General features: G+C 40.7%; 1 protein-coding gene across 2 annotated transcripts in view; it reads left to right on the plus strand.

The window, feature by feature from the left end:
* The first annotated feature begins 2872 nt into the window (after positions 1 to 2872).
* rspo4 (R-spondin 4) overlaps positions 2873 to 21630 on the plus strand; it is a 60621-nt gene continuing 41863 nt past the window's right edge. Inside the window, exons 1-2 of one of the 2 annotated variants that reach the window (XM_078171475.1) lie at positions 2873 to 3364; positions 19652 to 19840. In XM_078171475.1, coding sequence (XP_078027601.1) covers positions 3280 to 3364; positions 19652 to 19840 — 274 coding nt within the window. In that variant the 5' untranslated portion in view covers positions 2873 to 3279. The remainder of the gene's footprint in view (positions 3365 to 19651; positions 19841 to 21630) is intronic. The other variant, XM_033626640.2, reaches the window with a different exon arrangement.

Raw genomic sequence — 21630 nt, forward strand, 5'->3', positions numbered from 1 at the left:
TTCGCAAGCATCCACTGAGTTCATAAAAACATTATGAAGAGATCTGTGGAGGGGACGTCTGGGGTTCTTCTTCGGGTGCAACTCAAAGGTTTCGCAAAGCCATTTTACTTTTTAGAGTGCACAAAAACAAGTTCTTCTCAAGTACATAAAACTGCGTCTTTGATCTGGTCATGAAGTGAGTCAGTCAGTAAATCAGTTTTAGTTTAGAAGAAAATGAGTCTAAATAGAGACGTGACATTAAACATTAAAGTTGTTCTGAATAAAAGGAACGGAGAGACAGGACAAACAACAGAGGATAACATGCAACCGAGTCAAAGTCAAAGCCACAACACTGTGACCACATGGTGTGCACTTTGGGCCTATGGAGCTAATATACTAAAATATACATTAAATAAAAGGGAACATCTGATTTATCTTAAGCTTCACGTCACTTGGTGGTTAGATTGTTTTTATTATATTTTTAGTTGAAAGAAAATCATGTAGTTGTTATTAATGTTTTCGATGCAATTTTTAGACGTATATGTGGGAAAACAAATAAATAATTATTTTCATAATAAGAATGTTTGCTTTCAACTAATATAATTTACCCCACCCTGCCTCCTACAAAATTATGTTTATAAACCACTAATCAGCAAAAGGAAATATATTTTGAAAGATACATGACACACGAATTCTGTATTTTACCAACATAATGAGGAAATGTTGTTCATTAACATATTTGCTGAGTCGCAAAACTTTCTCTAACAATTTGTTTTATTTGCAACATCAGCTTGTAGCAACTAAAGTATGATAAAACTTTTCTAACAGTTATGTTTAGGCACTCGCAGCTCTCTGTTGGGCTGACGTGCAGCTTTGAAAAACAGCTACCATAATCTTCACAACCACCCAGGGGAAGTAATATTATACATTACGTATGTTAGGATGAGAAAAAAAACTGTTCATTTAAGTGTTGGGATTTCTCTTTTTATGATTTTTTTAATGCCTGAATCGATATAATTCAGATACAGAGTTTGAAATAAGTTGCTGCTTTTATCATGGTGGTCAATATCCCTTTTTACACAGAGATCCTGTTATAGAGCCCCGACAGTATCCTCTTTGTGCAGTCTTTGCATTTTTACACAGAACCAATCGACGGCAGCATCACTCCACTCCAGTGTGTGATTATAGACAGCATATTAGAATTGCAGAATCAGATGAGGCACAACATGTAACACAACAGTGTTGGCCGTTAGTGTAACATAAAACGTATGCGTCAGCAGCGTTTTATTAACAATAACAAAAGGCATAATATGACAATAATGATCATCTACCATCCCTGTTACATGGCAGCTAGTCTCATCCTCTACTTGGAGCGTAAGGAGCTCCCAAATCTCATTGTTTTCCCAATTTGCAATTTCACTGTTCTTCTTCTTTGAGTTAGCCGCTAATTGCTAACAGCTACTTTTTAAATGTCCTGCAGTGAAGATTTTTGACGTCAAAACACATCCTGTTTATACAGACAACGTTGCAGCCCTGTTATTATCAGCCGTGACGGCTTAAAGGCAAAACAACTCTGATTCCCATTCCACGGCCATATATACAGCAGCATAACGATATTCCTGCCTTGAACAGACAGTCTAAAGGGGGCTAATGAGTAACGTGACATCATAGCAGTTTTAAGAAAATTAAAGCCGAAGTGAGAAAGCAGAAAAAGGCGGTTGGGTTGAGGGCACAGACCTCCAGTTGCTTGAATAGCAACTTAAATTCAGCCAGCCAAGTACAATCTCCCAACCTAATTCGCAAACTTTCTGTTGCTGCTGTTACAAAGATCAGACAAAGCCTGCTGTGAGCTGCGGTTTGCTACAGCCGCTACTGAAGGTCATCTCGGAGCTTTCGCTAAATCCTGTTGTGGATAATAGTCTCCTAAAGGCAAGTAGTGAGGAGGCGGGACCATGGAGTACACGACCTCGCTAATTCTTGTCTCATTTGTGGTCTGAGAAGAAAGCAGGGCTTAGCGAATCAATGCGCTCTGTGCAGCTCTACAGTGAAATAAGATTTTACCCATTTTAAAAGAAAATACGAAATCAATCAATGGCAGTGCCGATATTGTCACAGTTGCCATAAATAAATCTAAGTATGGGAAACGTTGCAGCGACAGCTAAATGTAGGAGTTTAAGTTCACTTCATAAAGTATATATTTTTCATTCATTTTATTGTACATGTACATTATATTTATTAGGTAGATCAAGTTTATTTAATGTAGCACCTTTCACAAGACAAGACCATAAAAAAAACATAAATCATTCATTTATTTACCACTTTTCTATACAGTGTATGATACTACTGAGATACTGATACTTGTAACCCAAGTATTGTTATAGTATTGAATTGTGAGAAATAGGTATGGCCCAACACGAAGGTTTATTATCAACCAGAGAGGGTGATTTGCACACACTCTGTCTATAACTACACAATTGAATCTGTCTTTAACACAACCTCCTCGTAAATCGCAGACTTACCAGACTCCTTACCCAAACAGGCACAACAATCAATCACAAAACCAAGATAAGCTATAATCAAAACTTAAACTCTCAGCTATGTTTTTCTCCAGCTGTTTTCCATCCTCTCAGGGTGGTCAAATTAAGTTTACTGACTGCCCACATTTAATAGCATTGCCACAGAAAACCAATTTGCCCAGCACAGGCAAAGAAAATAAACAAGGATAATAAAAAGAAGAGACTAAACAACAATAGATAGAGCCAGGAGGAGGGGGCTAAAGATCAAGCTGGAAATATGGAACCACTTAGGCCCTGAGAGCGCACCCTATAAAGGGTTAAAGATGGCTACGGGATAAGTGGAGCTCGTTTATCGCAAATTTGACAGTGGTAGTTAAATGGTGAGTTTTCCCTCCAAGCTGCCAGTCTGGGGAAGCAGACGAGGCTCTCCGCTCTCCTCACCTCCAGTCTGTCCCACTCTCCTGTGCTCTTCTTTTGTTGTTTATGGCCGCCTGTCTCCTCATCTTAGCCCTAAATCTTCTGCGTGAAACAGGACAAAGGAGAAGAGGATTTTCTCCTCTGTCCCTCACCTCCACTCTCATCTTTCTCATCGCTGCTCTGGGCCTGCAAGAATATCTTCTTCACTTCATCTCCATCCGCACCATCATTTTTTAAAGCCCCTGTCTTTGCCCTTTTGTTTCTTTGCTGTCCCTCGCTGTGGAACTAAATCTTCAACCTGCCACCCCGAGAGTCCCTGCAGATGTCCGCAGCCTGGCGCTGAAGCGGGCGCTTGCCAGCAGCCCAGATGCATTTGCGACTCGTTGCCATTGTGATGTCCTTGCTATGTGAGGTGATCAAAATGGGGTCTGGCGTCATGCAGAAGCAAAGTGGTGAGTACGATGGGAAAATAACCTGAAAGAGGATTTTGGGGATGTGCCTTTAAAATGGAAATTTCTGCAGGAATGTGTTGTAAACTGTCATCAGGTTCTTAGTGGTGACTGACTGGATTGTAAACATGCAGAAAAAACAAATGATTTAAATTACTAGAACTTTAACATGAGGGAGACACTAAAACAAAGGTTTCCAAATGAATGAATTTTCAACTAAAATTGCAAAGTGTATTATTTTCAATTGTAGGATCATCACATGGTTACCCTAGGCAGCAGGTGTTGGTAGAAAGAGCTGAAGTTGATGTTTTTTGCTGTTAATTCGACTGTGTTTTCATTTAATATTTGATAGAAGAGCAAAAAAAAATATATATTTTTTAGCACAGGATGTCTTCTTAATATGTGCCATATTGTTAGGCATTTAAAATTTAAAATAACAGCACAAAATAATGTTAATGTCCATGTATCTGATCTAACTCTGGATAAATGACGGTAAATAAAGAGGTTCAGTGCCTTGCTCAATGGCTCTTTAACAAGACACCCATTGACAACACACACCACGGCTATCAACATTAAACAAGTAATATTTGTCATTTTATAACAGCTCTTCCATCCATTGCTCTAAATCCAGAAACACTTTCATATCACTTGCCAGAACAAGCTGAATCTGGATCATCTTTAAATCTCAATCACATTATCGCCCCTCACATATTTTTTTTGCATGTCTCCCAGTTATCAGTGGCTGCACTGTCACTCCTTGTTAAGCTCTGCACCAGCAGACGCTCCACAGTGTTAGAAATTGTCCCCAAAACCAGATTTGTGACCTAATGAGTCCTTATAAAATCCCCCCCGGCTCATTGAAAACAGCCCTGACCACCACAGCCACACAGGTATGTGGTGAGCCTCACGCTCACGGGTGTCCGGCATTTCCTCAGGAATTTGGGACTAATAGAGGGGGATCCGGTCTCAATTACACCGTCATTTTGGCTTCCGACATTTCCCCGCTGCCCCCGTAAGCCGGCCAGAGGTGAGGCGTTAGATAATGATCAGATGGGCTGCACGGAGCCAGCAGACACCGCTGACTCTCGTTCAAGATAACAGCTTGTGACAGCCAGATTATACAATTTCAAATAGAGCGTCTTTAAGAAACTCAGACTATTACCAAAGAAAAACACAAACAGTAAAACTTTAATATGCTAATATTAATAACCCATCGTAAGAATAATACATCTAAGATTTAAAAAAACAAAATTACAGCAGTACAAAAATCACTGCTGGTTCAAAAGTGCTTCACTTTATGGAAATCCTACAATGATTTAATGAGTCTTGTTCATGCAGCGCAAAAGACGCAACTGGACAAAAGAAAAACAAATACATTTATAAAATATACACATTTTTGGCATGATGATGTTGAAAGTTTTCTACAATCATAACATTATTGTTGCCTAAAATTAAACAAAATTACTACAGAGTCTCGCATGAACACATCTGATGTTAATAGATCAGAACAGATTTAATCTAGACGTTATTTTTGGTCCAAAGGGTCAAATGCTGGTTGTGGGCACAACAGGTTGACCTGCTGTCAGAATTCATCACTTCACACCAGAGGGATTTATGTTGTCATTTTATTCTTCCCTTCCCCCCGTACCTCGTTTTTCTCTCTTTCATTTACCGCTCATACCCTCCGCTCCTTCTTCACACACACCCCCTCTTCCCCAACTCTCCCACCCTCCGTCACATCTGGACTTGGTTCCTTTAGCTGTTAAAAATCACACACAAAACTAAAAAAAAAAGTGTTTCAGAGCAGGAAAATTAAACTGTAGGAGTCAAGAGGTTGAAGCCATTACGCTGTCTGTTAGTACCATTAGTGTTTCTGTAAGGGTACTGTAGGTAATTGTGAGCACCTGTGGCTGTTTTTACAGGACAAGTCGGAGGGAGTGAGACTGATCATTGTTTGAGATAAAACACTTCCCTGGTTGTGTATCCAGATTCAAACGGCGTCAGTCTGCAGCTTCACATATTCCTCTAATACGGTGGTCTAATCCAAATTATACCGCACTAACATGTAAACTTAACCACTCCATACCAAGTTATAATCACATTTTATTTCCCCACATTACACCACCTGATAATCACTACGTTTTGGACGTTTGTTGAGCTTCAAAATACTGTAATTTTGTCTTTGTCTTTATATGCACATCAAAATAAATCCCTGTGTTTTTGCAGTTGGCGTTTATTTACCCACAAACAACCAAAGGACATGTTGATTAACTGGGGAATCAAGTCAATGTGTGTGAAGTGTGCTAGTGTTTGTTTGTGCGACCGCTCAGACGGATTAATGTCAAAACATCAGTAACTCAGTTTCCCTTTATTCTCCACCACCGCCTGCACTGCCTGTGAGCTACTCTCTCTGCAGATATATTGAGTAATACGCTTCAAGGCCGTAGCTGTGCAGTCCTGCCTCGTGTGAGTACTGTGGATCTTCACAATAGGAACAGAAACACGAGTCAAAAGTGAATTCAAAAGTGGAATTTTGGTGTGTTGAAATGACCACTATAGGTACAGTGCTGCAATAATATGTTTGTCATCAACAAATAACGGCAATATTAACAGATTTTAACTTTAAGCAAAGCCAGCAAGTGGAATCGACTGAATCACCGTGATGTTGCGATAACAATAACAAACACTTTCAGGTCGACAGCTGGCAGTTAATTACAATCGTGGTGATTTGTGAAATCAGCAAACTTGATTTCTGTTGTCATTTATAGCCGTAACTGTGACGTTTAAAGATATGTAGGTTAACATTGTGGTCCGACCTATCTGACATTTCTGCTGTGCTTATTTAATGCACTTTGTAGCTTTGTTATCATGTTAGATAAATCAAATCCACCGACACAGAGACGTACATAGAAATGTACTGCAGGACAGGGCCGCAGGAAAACGTATATTAGCCTCCAAAATAAATAAATTAGCCCAGCGGCTGACAGACTTTTCCACTGATCATAGCTTAACAAATTACATGTATTATTCATATTTTGTCTTACTCACTGCAGGTTTAAGTCACTGCAGCTCCCAATAGCACAGTTAAATTTCAGCCTGTCTGCACATTTTTCCAGCCTGACATTTTTGAAACAGAGGAGCTATTATTCTGTAGCGAGATCAACAAGTTAGCGGGGTGAGATTCCCGGCTGGGTTTCCTTTTCCTGTCTCACTCTTAATACCTCATCAGTTACTCTCAGCGTCAAATATTGATTATACTGCTGTCGGTTGAGAGCCTGGTGCATCTCATGCAACCTGGTCTCACTCTGAAGTCGACACTCAGTCAATGTCTTCCAGTGTCAGACGCCAATAGCAAAAGCTGTCCTGTCATGTCAGCAGGATACGTAGCTGGTCACCATTAAACGCCCGGCGGTGTCAGGGGGAAAGGTGGCAGGACAACAACTTAAGTTAACATGGCGGAAGTCCAAGTAGGGCACGTGGAAGGGGTGGTTTATAGGTCCCAGGGTACCTTGCATGTTATAAGATGGCATGGAAGGTCCACGGCCAATGTCGAAATGTGACGAGGTTGGAGAGAGAATGTGTTGTCTCGTGAGGACGCTAAAGAGTGCCGTCAGTGGTGGTATGACACGCTGAAGGGCGCAACAATCCTTGATAACCTGGGAATGATACCTGAACAAACAATGCAGAGAGAAGAGTCAGCGGACAGGTGTTGACAGGAAATAAGAGAAGAGAAAGGGGAAGGGGAGGTCCTGGTCAAGAACTGAACCAAGGACACTGCAGCTTGTAATTATACTAAATATGACATCAGATATGGGGTCACAGTCGTAACCTCTTAACAGCCAAGCAGCACAAGAATGAAAGCAGCTTATTGCACTTGTCGTATCGGAGGAAACCATTATTGAAACAGTTCATGTGAATATGAAGATGTAACACAGCCTCGCTCCTCAAACTATCACATGGTGAGAAATGTGTTAAAGAAGAGCACATCTTTAAACCAACTGCTATCCATTGTCTGGACATCTACACGTGTGTCATCAGGGATTACACATCTTGTGTTATTTTAACACGTCACCCCACATGGCACGTTTTTCTTGTTAGTGTACACATTGTGGTGCATTGTGGGTATTTTGGCACCGTCTACAGAAGCGGCGGCTGCTGTTTGTTACCTTAAAATCACACCCTAAAACGGAATTCTTGCTATTCCTACTGGTGAGGCGATGGAGGATCAACCCACCTGAAATCACCTTGACCTTTGTGATCTTTATATTTGCCACATAGACTCTAACCTACTTCACAGGCTGATATCGAATATGATAGATGATGTAGAATCATACTGATCTACTATACAAAATATGAAGATTGGGTATTGTTAGGAAATGATAATTGTAAAAGTTATATGTAATGAATGGAGTGTTCATGTCCAGAATATCTTTTTTTTAATCAGGTGGTCTCACTTCCAGTTTGTCAAATACCAACACTTTGATCAGTTGTCCTCCGCATCTGAAACTGATGCACAAAGGCACCTTGTAGCACAGGGCTTACGAATGCATCGAAGCTTCGATCGTTGCCATTGTAATCAATGTCCAAATCAGAGTTTTAATGCTCCTTTAATGTCAAAAATGTCAAGCATCTGGAATAATTTCAAAATGTACCAAGATGACCCCTCAAAAAAAAATGAGATTCCAAAGGAAACTGGAACATCAAAAATCTACAACCTTCTTGGCGAATCACCTGAAAACTCTACGTAGCCTCACATCTAAGCCATCTCGCAAAGTATTCCTTTTCTACCCATTACGGCTAATGCTAGTGTGAGCTGTATGCTAACAAAGTGGCTAACTGTTTCGTTATTTTAGGTGCAACAGCAGCTCAATGAAGATGCAACACCCCAAAACTGGTATTCAGGACAGCCCTATAGCATCTGTATGAGACGCACAGTGCTGCATCATTATCAGACGTGCAAAGGAGCTAAGTATTGAGAGCAAGACAGTCCACATTGGGCTGTAGAAACAGGGGGTGCATGGCTCAAACAAACACAGGACTTTAATCCAGGAGGCCGCTGTTAATGTCCTGTGTAACGTACTGCCTAACATATCTGATGATTTGTTACGCAAGTTACAAACATACTTATTTAAGGCCAACTGCAATCTTATTTCTAAAGCTAAACAAGTACTTCTGTTGGATAAACCTAAAAACAGAGTAGCTCTATATTTAGTTTATGATGAGTGTAAACAGTAAATTTTCTGTGAAAATTTATTTTGAAAAGACACTGTATGTAACAAGCAGAAAGTGACACGCCATCTCTGAGCATCCAAAACTGACTCTAGAGGGGTACGTAAAGCATTAAAGATCATGACCCAAGCGTCAGTATTTGAGAAGTTGGGTGTGAGAATGTGTTGTTTTTAATTAATAATTAGATGTATAATCATAAGAATAAATCAGGAACACATATTTCAGTTTTTACACAGCTTCATTTTACACCATAAAATTAGAATCTTTAAGATCATATGATAATAGGTTACAAGTCCCGTTTAACAAGCCATGTACATCACTTTAGTGCAAATGAAACTGGTATTTTAAAAAAGGTTTGAATGCTGCTTACACTAAAGCTCAAGATATAGATTTTCTGCTATGAGAGTGAAACTCAAAATGCTTCGAGGGAGCTGTAATATGATTCGATTATTGGTTTAGTTTGTTTGTTGTGCAACATTTTCCCTAAAGAATACTGACAGTTCTTTGTCTTGGGAAAAACAAATCTTGCATCATACATTTGGCTTTTTTTTTTTTTTTTGGTTGTTTTGCTGTTTGGTGGCTTGTCCATCACACTATTAGAAAATATGTATCATCAGACTTGAATGCCTCTATTCAAAACCATCTCTCTTCCCTCTCTCACCTTCAGCATGTTGTATGAATTCAGTTTTAGGGTGGAATGCCCCTTTTAAACACTAGCATATTTCCCTGAAACCCCAACAGAGCTTGTTACACCTGGTGCTTGTTAAAAACCCAGTGCAATCCCATGCAAGGTCAAAGGTCGCCGTTTTACGCTACCTAAACCTGCCGCGCCTCTAAAAGTCCCTTAAGCCTGCAGATCGATAGCATATGTGTAGAGAACTGTTTTTCAGACGATGAGTCGAGACCTCAAAGTGAGGTCCCAAAGCAGTGAAATGGGTCCCTGGGTTATTCTGGGAAAATCTGCTGAGTTCTTCTCTGCACTGGACCCTTTCTTTACTTAGTTGTCATCTGCTCATCTCTGTTCTCGACTATTAATAAATCTGCTGAACTCCGCTAAGCTGTGATTACTTAAAAACACATCCCTAACATGTGCAAGGTCAAAGGTCATTGTTACGTGCTACCTAAAACAGCATAAAATAATGACAGATTGACAAGAGATATATGAGAATGTGGGTTTGGAGGCCAAACAACAGTCTTTAAGTTCGACTAAATGGGTCGCTTTGTAAATATTAAACAATAATGTCTCCTTGACTTCTTCACCTGTTTGTTTTTGTCTCCATCTTTGATGCAATGGGGTTTCTTTCGACTACATCATTTCCCAGATATCACTTGTCATCCCAGTAGAATGGTAGACAGTCAATTACACATCTAAAGAGTTTCTGAAGGTCTGAAAACATTTCAGCTCCTTCATAGTTTACATTTCTCGACCGTAGATGTCATAACTGGCCAACAGCGCCTGTCCAGGTTCAAAGGCTCCTCCGAATGTAGTGAGAGGTGCAGCTTGTCCCGGCCAGACTATGGAAAATCCTTTTGTTGCCCTCAGTTTTCCATAATCCACTGCACGGCGGTCAGTGTTTAAGGTTTGTACAGGTGATTCTTGTTGTCTCAACTAAGTCTACATATCAGGGCTGCTGTTGTGTCACTCGGTTAACTTTGGTTTTGAGTCCAGACAAAAACAAATAGGTGAAGAAGACAAGCACAAATTCAGCTGAACTGAAGTTAAACCCGACCTGTGACCTATACATTACTGGCAAACTGCCTGGTGTGGTGGCACCATAATTGTGGCGATGCAATTACAGGTTGTTATGTTTGTCAGACGATCAGTAACTTCATCTCTGGCATTAAACGTAAGCTGAGTGCGCAGTGACACTTTTAACTGCAGTTACACAAGTCTGATTAAAGCACTGCCTCCAAATGAACAGAAAGATTACAAGATTACCACAAGCTGAGTGTCATCTGGTTTCAACATAGCGGGGAAAAGGCGGACATCTCTGTCGCCAACATCTACAACACTCAGCAACTCACATTAAAACAATATAGATTGATAAACTGCATCTGTCTTAAAACCTAAAGGCAGCTAACTAGAACAACAGTGCATCATGAACATGTGACTATGTCATGTTTATGATAAATGTGAGCAGGTGGTCATGACTAGATAAAGTGGACTGATGAAAAGGTCAACTCCTTCGCTTGGACAAATTATTAGTTACGACAGAAGGTGCCCACGTACGGTCACAACCATAGTTTGACATGATGCTGAATATTTACTTAATGCCAGAGGTAAATGTAGGGAATCTTTCCCACGGAAAATTTTATAAGACTCAAACTGCTGATGGACAAATTGGCTGGTGGGGATTTTAAACTTTCAATCACCTGTTCCAGTCTCACCACCTGAGCGCTCCATGCTCAGTGGTAAAATGTAGTTTTATATATATATACACTGATCAGCCAAAACATTAAACCACTGACAGGTGAAGTGAACAACATTGATCATCTTGTTACAGTGCAATGTTCTGTTAGGAAACCTTTGGTTCTGATATTCGTGTAGATGCAACCTGACACGCTCCACCCACTGAAACACCAGTGCAGACCAGGCACCCCCCCTCATGGCAGCAGCACTCCCCAGTAGCTGTGGCCGCCCAGCAGGACAATGCACCATGCCACACCACATAAACTGCTCAGGAGTGGTCTGAGGAACAAGACAGAAACTTTAAAGACACCAACCTGGCCTCCAAATTCCCCAGATTCCAGTCTGATCAAACATCTGTGGGACATGCTGGTACCCCACCTCACAACCCACAGGACCCAAAAGATCTGAAGGTGCCAGACACCAAAGGACACCCTCCAGAGGTCCTTTGTCCATGCCTTGACAGATCAGGGCCAAGTCCGGTCCAAGGAGCACCTACTGTGGATCAGGGTACCTCTGGGGTACCAGCACGTCCCTCAAATGTTCGATCAGGTTGGGGTCTGGGGTATTTGGAGGTCAGGTCGACACCTTGAGCTCTTTGTCCCGTTCCTCGGTTCATGCCTGAGCAGTTTTTGTGATGTGGCATGCGGCAGTGTCTTGCTAGGGGGCCACTGCCATCAATAAGTGCAGTCACCATGAGGGGGTTTACTTTGTCTGCAACGGTGTTCGGGTGGGTGGAGCACATCAGGTAGCATTTACCTGAATGCCAGGACCCAAGGTTTCCCAATGATTTGTAATGTTCATTTAATCACAGTTGTTTTGTGTTAGTTCCACTTCATACACCTGCAGAACACTTTGCTCCGTGGCTACGTGCAGTCACGGCAGACATTACAGTAAGAAGAACTAAAAAAAAGACCATAGCCTAATTACTGACTTTTATAAGACCATTACACATTGGCTGCTATACTAGACTAAATATTTCTCAACTTGCCAATATAAAAGGGATGGAAAGAGGTCTTAAATGCAGTACTCAAGTAAATGTTCTGTCACAGATAGACACACTTGTTATTACTCAAACAAAAGTAAGTTTTGTAAAAATTTACTGAGACAAACATAAATGTTTGACAATAAATAACATAAAACGTCAATATGTGCACAAGTGGACCGACACCAGCAGCATGACTCCATATGTCCAAACTAATAAAGTCCTTCTCTATTCACCACACTGCAGCCTTTTCATACAACTCATTATCAATTATAAATGTACAACAGCCTCCCTCTGTAGTCTCGCGAGATTTAACCAGAAAAGACACAAAACTCAGACAATTAATCCAAAGTGGCAGATAATAAATAAAAGCTGTGTCCACCACAGACGCTTCAATATGAGGTTATTATTAAACCACAGAAAAAAATCAGCTTGACACTTCTTGTTAAATCAACAACAGCACAGCAACAACATGGAGGAGTGGAAACAACACTGAGGCCACAAACACACTGCACAGTTTGTACTCTCCGCGTGGCGCACACTCGCGCACACTCCTTCGTTGCTAGGCAACATATTGGTGGCTGACATACTTATCTTGAGGAATGGTTTAATAAGTTTATAGTTGTGCTCACCGTGTGGACGATATTCGGTGAGTCCTGAGCACCGTGAAGTCCTCAACAGCTCCGTTTATTCGCAAAGCATAAGTCCACTCAGTGTCTCTGTCCCAGTATAACCAGTCCACTCTGTGTCTCTGTCCCAGTATAACCACCAGTCCACTCGGCCTCTTTGTCCCACTGCGCTCCTCAAAGTCTTACAAAGTCCTCACACACGTTACTAAAGGCAAAAGTTCCTCAAAAGCCACCTACAGCATCCATCGTTAGGTCTTTAGCATCTAGCATCTTAGCCACACCCAGCATGCACCTGTGCACAGGTGTGTTGATTTGGGTCATTAAGGGACTGTTCGTTTTTTCAGTCAAATATATTTTCAGGCACTGGGTAGGAAGTTATGTTTCTCTAATTTAGTTATGTTTACCCTAGTTATGTTTTTTTTTTTTTTTTTTAATTGACATGAATTACTCCATGCTCAGTAATCTTACACTTACAAATAAATATGTGAAGAAAATTTTATTTAGGCTCAGGGGAGGAATATACAACTTTAAATGGTTGTATTTTGTATTTATTTTACTGCTGAATATTAAAGAAAACATATTTTGAAGGCATGGTTTTCTTAAGAAAAAAAAAAGCCAAAATGACATCATTTTAGCAGACACTGTAAAAACAAAAATTATTGCTGGACTGTCAAATATTCAACAGTCCTTGAACACGTCATGTGCGATGACTGACTCCATTTTTTTTTCATAATTATTTTTATTGAATGAGTGAGGGTATGCATCCAGTACATTCCATGTTTCAATGTTAACTTACCATCACATATCTTAATAAATCAAGTTAGCAACTATACAGTCACTTGCGACTGTCATTACAGATAACATTTCATCCCTACTCATATACATATTTATCAGACACCCACACTCACCCACACAGCCACAGACACACAGACACAAAGACACACAAGGGCAACGAACAGGACAGAACTGACACAAGACACAGGGTTCCCTTGATTCATGCAGGCCGGATGTGGTGATCCTGCAGCCTCCCTCAATCTACAGAGCTTCATAAATTGCGCTCCATATTTTGTTAAATTGTTTCTCTCTGTTACTGTCCTCCGACATTCTCCTCTCAATGCTCAAATAATATTTCATTAATGCATTCTAATTTTGAAGTGTAGGTGCTTCCTTATTTTTCCAGTTTTGCAGTATAAGCTTTTTGTAAAGTAATGATGAGAAAAGAATTTGCCAGCCAGTTGCATACCTTACTTTCTCCACATTTTAGAAGATACAAGTCGCGATGAATGCTTCCATCAGAAAATATTTATATTTCATCAAAATCACTTTATTCTACATGTCTTATCAAATAACTGGGCCAAAAATAAACCATTTGCACAAACTAACCAGTGAGCAGGACAAGAGTGGAAAACTGAGACTTCTTTCAACTCCAGGGTTTAATCTTCATCTTTAATTAATAAACATTAAAGGGTAACTTCAGGGAGGGTCAAAAAATAAGTCTGGGTGCTGCAATTAAACCAGTGACTAAACAGGGCAGATCCAACCTGTTTCTTCCTCTTCTTTTTAACTGGTACAATAATGCCAACCATAACCTGACTCCATAATGAGATGATCCTTTGTTTGGTTGCATTCTTGTGTCATTCACGCCCTGCACACTGACCCCTGTTCGGCAGCCCTCACCCCCCCTGACATTTTAACCTGCATCATTTCCAGGGTGTCAGCAGAGCTCTGCCCTCCTCTTGCAGTAACAGTGATATTTATGACACATACCATCATCCTGTTTGCAACCTATTTACATGTCTGGCATTGTGAACCTGCTAGAAATGCACAATAACATTCACACGTCATCGGTAACAGCCGATAATGTCCTTAAACTGAACAGAATCGGCCAACATGCTGATGATATCAGTATGTCATTGTTGCATATTTTCAGAAATACTCAGAAAAGAAGTACATAGAAAACAAGTTGTCACAGTAACCAGAGTAAATGTAATGTGTGTAAGGCCAGAGAGGTGCAGTTTGGAAGAGGGGTGGTGAATAGCTCAAATATCTCATATTGTGAAAAAATGAGTTATATCTTGTGGCTGCATTCTGGTCTATTGAGGCTTCTGTTTATAGAGAAACTACTCTCTGCCTCTCCTATGATGGATCTCCTTCTGTGTGATTGATCGTCTGCACGGTGGCAGCTCTTGAAAGAAGCCCTTGCTATTTGTTGAAAGTTCGTGTCAGTTCCACAGAACCCACACACTCCTTTTTTCACTTGATAAATGACGTTCACACCCAGGAGCTGCCGAGAAGACGTCTCTGCGCCAGTGAGCTGCTAAACTGAGGTCCCTGGGGTGCTGGGATAAAAAGCTCCTTCAGCACCTGTTGTTGTTGAAGCGCTGAAGTATCTTTTCATCAGGAGTTTTGATGAATCCTTTAAAAGAGTTCTAATCCCTATGACACATGACGTACGTTCCTACAGTCAGACATGATGCATGAGATGCTTCCAGAGAGAGTTTTTTTATTTCTACAAATTTTTTCTTTGAATTTATGAATTGCTTGAATCTGTAGGGAGTGAAAATTATGATTCGTCCTGCCAAGTCTGAGTTGTTGTAGATTATTAGAATAGTTTCTTTGGTTCAGTTTACATTTTTATTCAAATATGCTTTTCTTTTAGACGTAACTTGCTATTCTAAAGCACACACTCTGCATTATATTTAATTGAAAAAATGACTTTTGTTATGGCAGTTTTCTCCGGTAGGACTCATTACGGGAACTGCCCATTGGTTCGACAGCCCATTGTTCTGACCATATTAAACCCATTGTTCCGATGTCCGTTCCGAAATCATCATGATGCCCTGTGGTTAAGGTCTGGTTAGGTTTAGGCACAAAAACCACTTGGTTAGGGTCAGGAAAAGATCATAGTGTGGGTTAAAAAGAAAGTGACAAACATATAAGTTGTGAGCCTGCTTCGCCTCAAGCCTTTCCCAGCTGACCCAGAGCCGGTCACGGCACACCATCAAGGCAGAAATACGCCCGCCTGGAGCCGTTCAGCACTGTGGACCGTCGGACCAATGGGCTGTCGGACCAATGACATGGACCCATCATTACGGTATACACACATCAGAGCACAGGTTTTGTTTCAACATTGAAGGGGGCACATTTGAAACCGGGGGTTTAGGAGTTCCTCCATCACAAAATTTGGAGGGACAAACACTTTTGGTTAATTTTTATGCATTCTCGGAACCCATTGGCTGTATTCGCCGTCTGACTTCCAGCAGACGGCGAATACAGCCTCTGGGGACAGACCCCCGATTTTTTGGCATTCCGGTTTGATTTGGGCATTAAATCAAACAATCCCCTTTAATTGTTTTATTGTTACCACATAACATTGTAGTGAACAAATATGAGGCCAAATGTATCAATAATCCACTTCATAAATCACAGTACATGAAGACGTGATTCACATCATAAGTCAGAAGATGTAACCCTTCCCATTACCCTTACCTTAACCTTAACCTCTCTTTAAAGCTAACACGTCATAGCTAGCTCAATGCTAACTTAGCATGTTCTTCAGGGCTTCTGATTCCGGACCAAGAGGTGAAGGAGGCTGATGTGTGGGTATGTTGGATGAGTCATGGAGCTGCTCCAGCTGCAGTTTTACCTGCTCAATAATTTGTGCACATAAATTAGTCACTGGTACGTCTGAGTTACTTCGTGCATACAATTACTGCAGTGAATGAAAGCTGTCAGGCCACGGAAACTCCAGTCTGAATGTGTTGTTTGCAATTCATGTTATTTACTGTAGTTTTGAATTGCACAATACCAGCAGTGAGGTTTACACTTGGGAAGACATCCTGGGGTCAGCTGAAAGACGCTGACCGTAAAACTTCAATTAGTAGCCCGGGCTATTATTTTATAAAATCACTTAAAAGGCTTATATTTGGGACAGGCCTTTAATTCCATTACATGAAACTGTTCCTCAGCGAAGATGGGAAATAAGATGAAATTGTTTATTTGAACCAGTATGAATATGACTTGTATAAAAAATAGGCTTCGAATGACATATCATTTACAAGCCCTGTCATATCAACACAACACCGTTTCATCCTGTTAAAACAATATTCATAACTTCATACTTTTGATCCTTACGGACTAAAAGAATATGAATGCCTCACTGGGTAATCAAGGAATGGACACAAATTCAGACATAATGGCATCTACAGACAGAGTCACCACTTGTTTTCATCCTGCCTGTAAATCTGAATGAATTATTCTCTGGTGCTCATGGTTTCAGTAAAATGAACTCAACTATTGAACTGTGGAGCATCAAACTGAGCTAACGACATGTAGCATCTCCATACTGAGCAAAGTTTAAACATCTATATTTGTATCTGCAATCTAAACAGCTAACTAATGTGTCTATCTTTATTTTTACTATCTTTTTAGTACATCATCGGGAGAGCAATAATGTATTTTACTGCACATCTCACTTGTACTTTTACAGCATTTTAGTTTTCCTTCTTTCAAACCTCAGCTCCTCTGGCTGTGAATTGTCTTTGTGTGTCTCTCTGTGCGATGTGAGTGGACGTTGAGATGGAACGTAACGCAGAGGAAACGATAAAAATTGCAAGCCAGTGATGATTGTTGGAGGGAGTAAACAAGTCATTAAATACGTCAGCAAATAAAATGTAGTAACAATGCGGACACCTAGCTTTTCAGGTTTAAAAAAAAGCTTTCATCACTTCACAGAGGCTGTAAGGTTGCATGAACTTTGACCTTTAATGACCTCTGTCAGTGACTGGATCATTGCAGGCATTTATCAAGTGTTTAAACCTCTTCAGCTGATCACACACACGCACACACACACACACACACACGTATCCAGACACACACTCAACAGAGATGCTGGCAGGCGGCCACAGGTATTTTGTGAGGCTCAGACTCTGCGATTGTTCAGACTCACGCACACTCACCGCCTGCCCTTCACCTCCTCAGTAGATTCAGCCCATCTTTCCATCCCTCTTCATTCCATCCGTCTTTCCATCCCACCTTGCCCGTCTTTCCGTATCCCCCCCTTATCCCCGTCGGATTGGAAGTATTCCTACTTTGTCTGTTGAGTCCTGTGTGTCTCTGGGAGCAGACATCGCCGCTCGCTGTTATTATATAATAAGACTTACTTTGGCTTAGCCGTAAGCCCAACTGTCATGCTACCAAGACATGTGAAATCTATCGCCAGAGAGCTGCACAAATCAGGGCTGAACTCACTTTGTGTGCCAGGAGACAGAGGTGGACTTCTGTATTTTGCTCAGTGTGTTTGATGGGTTTTAATATCACTAATTAATGAAGAAACATGAATATATGCTGACACACCAAGGACAGGAGCAACAGACCTGCAAGAGGCAGCAACATAGTGTGCACACTACTCACTATATTCTGTTAACTATGTGTCCTGTTGGCTGTAGGTTTCAATGGGGACGGGACACGTCCTCCTTAATATTTAGAACATGTGCATGTGTTTCCCCCAGTAGCAGAGGACTTTCTTGTTGACCAAATAAAGACAATTACACCATAAACTGATACAAAAAAATACGCAAATTGGTGCATAAAATTCACCAGAATGGAGAAAATTGAGTGTTTGACCCTCAACATTTTTTGGCAGAGGACCCCAAACCCCAGTTTTATATTTCTTCGATCAGATACTTAATTTCCCTTAATTTGGAAAACAAATCTGCCACCTAAAATATGTCAATAAATATTTAAAAACAAAGAATGGTCCTGTATTAAAAGTCACTCATTTTTTCAGCAAAAATCCTACAATGAATCCAACTTTCAATATTTTAATTCATTATCATCAGTGACCTCATTTCTACAATGCAGGACATTGTGTTTTAGCTGACAGTCCTCTCTTAAATACATGTTTCAGCACCTTTGTTCTGAGAATATGAGCAACATGGCGGCGCGCATTTGTGCAGCGGCTCTCCGCTCTGCAGTCTATTAATTATTAGTGTGAGGACTGGATGGTTGAATGTACGGCAGATGTGGTTTTAACTGTCGGCACTGTTTTTTAAATGATACAATGACAATAAAAGGCATTCCTCTGATTCTTTGTCTTAATAAGCAGCAGATTTAACAACAAGAAACTGCCTTTATTTTGACAGAATAATTTAAAAATGACCAAATGTATTAATAAATAAATAAATTGAGGGTTTTTAGAATATCTATGGTGAAGCTGCATCTGTAAAGCATTTTGCCAGCATATTTTAAATTGTGTCCATCTCAGTTTAGATCCCAAATTGATCACATGGAGACAGCAGTCAGAGGCTCCTCCTACCAATCCCCTTTTAAAAAACAGCCACTAAACTCTTAGGTAAGGTGTTAGGTGTGGGTTTGTCTATATCAGGAAGCTATCTGTTTTATTTCACCCAATGACTTATGGAGAAGTGGTGGGATTTAATAGGTTTATACTTCCTCCCACTCCATTTCAAATGTGTAAATCAAAGTAACTATACACTGATAACTGCTTTTCATTATTTGCAAGTTCAGTCTGTTTGTTTGTTTGTACGTTAATGTCTTTTTTTACATGTTTGAAATAAATATCAAATATCAGTATCAATTAATCACTCCCATTTACACCTTGTTAGATAATGTGAAAATTGTTTTATCAATTAAAACACTCAGATGGGGGGTTACTGTACACAAGGAGTTCAGAATAATTTACATTTGATTTAATTTTCTTGAATGTCCAAAGAAAGACAAGCTGCACAGTGTCAGATGTTAAAGGCTGGACACAGTGCAGCCTGTGTGTGTCTTCTTGCCCGCAGTATCTACAGATCTGTATTTCAAGGAGCTCAGCTGAGGATTTTTCACAGAGTATAGAAATTCTCTCTGTATCATGGGGATTTGTGTGGTCTCCTCTCCTTCCTCATCCTCTCCTCCACCCTGCTCTCACTTGTATTCTATTTCTTTCTTACCCCCTCCTCTACTTTGATTTTTATTCCACCTCATTTTAACCGCACTTTCTTGCGTGGTGATTCACTGTCTGTCATCTCCTGCAGCTCACAGAGATACATCAGAAGACTGTCGGAGCTGTCTGGAGTGTTCCCGTGACAACGGCTGCGTGCGTTGCCCCGAGCGACTCTTCCTGTTCCTGCAGAGGGAGGGGATGTCTCACCATGGAACCTGTCTCCACGCCTGCCCCGCTGGACACTACGGACAGAGAGGGAAGGACATCAACCGCTGCATGAGTACGAGTTTGTTTCACCTGCAGGCGTCTCTCCAACTGAAGAGACTTTGCTGATATTAAGTCTCACTCACATTAGCACACATGACTCATCTGTCTCGAGGCCCATAATAGTGAAGGAACTGATTATTTTTTTTGTCAGATGAAAAGTATTTACAAGTTCTCAAAGAACAGACAGTGCCCGTGTACACAGTTTACACATTTGGACTCGCTCCGTTATTGAGATGCACCTCTTTTAATTCGTTCCAGAAAAACACTGTGCCAATAAAAAACTTAAGTACTTAAGTTCTTACCAAAGAATGCATAGTTTTTGTCTCATTCAGGAAGAAATTTATTTGACTCAAGACATGCCAATAAGTACTCAGAAAGAGATCACAAGAAGTTTCTTTATTCCAGACTGCAAACGCGCGCTAACTCTTCAACCTGAAAACAATATTTATCGTTAAAATGTGTTCTGATCCGACCTGCTGACAGTTCACTAACACTGACAGCCATGATGGCAGCCACTGGAAAACTTCCTGGAAAACAGTTGGTGCACTCAAAATCAACAACATCCTATGGTGACTTCAAGAGGTGGAAATATTTCATAAAACTTTTCATAACACTAAGCTTCCTATGCAGTAGAAAGACGCAAATACTTTTGAAATTGGTGCAACATGACCAGAGAACACAAAGAAGGAGGGCTGTGGCATTCTCTTTTACTCAAGAGGTAGAAAACCTACAGCTACCATAATGCACTGTGCCACACAGGACCAATAAATGCTCCTGCTGGAAGGTGATGTGAGGCAAACTCCTCCGTTTTACACAATGGTGGCCAGCTGGCAACAAACAGTCTCAGATTACAGTTAATCAGAGCAATAAAAATATGTTTCTGGGAACATTTTAGGAGAGAAATAAGCAACTCAGAATCTTGGTTGATATTTGATTATTCATTCATTCATTCATTCATTCATTCATTCATCTTCTAACCGCTTCATCCTCTTGAGGGTCGCGGGGGGGCTGGAGCCTATCCCAGCTGACATCGGGCGAGAGGCACCCTGGACAGGTCGCCAGACTATCGCAGGGCTTGAGATTTGATTAGTGATGTCTAATTTTACTGTTTTATCCAAGTTATTTCAGCTTCTGTTTTCTCTGGTGCCCACTTCCTGTTCACAAACTCTCGCTATTACAGCTGAACAGGGCAGTGAAATATGTTTCTGAAGACATATTTTCTGGTGAGAAGTAAACAATAAAGTGACAAAATCTCGATTTATATTCATATATTCGGTCCGAGTTAGAGAGGGAGAGAGGGAGAGAGACAGAGAGACGAAAAATATGACAAAGCTAGAGTGCAGCCTGCAGTTTGGAGCAACAGCCCAGGAGGCAAATTTGTGAATCCTAGAATAGCGAAGGCATGACCCACCCTACTCTGCTTATGACTGGCTAGTACTCTTTGCCTTTGTTGGTTGGATTAGTCAGGTTTAGGCAAGAGTATTGGGATTGGTTAGGGTCAGGGTATGAATATCAGAGTAAGCTAATCAAAGGCAGAGTAAGGCGGGCCATTCCTTTGCTGTCCTAGGATTCACATATTTGCCTGCAGGAAAGCTGGTGAAACTCAACCGGATGACCGACTGGGTAGAAGTTTACCACAGTTTATTAACTCATACTGCCCACACTGTTTTGACACAGAGCTGATTGAAAAAGGATTTGAGGAGAGGTAAACAAAGTAGCACATTGAGGTGCCAGTGAGCAGACAATGAAGAACCCAACTGGCAGAAAAATGTTGGCATTGTATGTTTCTGCAAATGCCAGATA

This window comes from Epinephelus lanceolatus, chromosome 1 (genome assembly GCF_041903045.1).
Source record: "Epinephelus lanceolatus isolate andai-2023 chromosome 1, ASM4190304v1, whole genome shotgun sequence".
Taxonomy (NCBI): Eukaryota; Metazoa; Chordata; class Actinopteri; order Perciformes; family Serranidae; genus Epinephelus; species Epinephelus lanceolatus.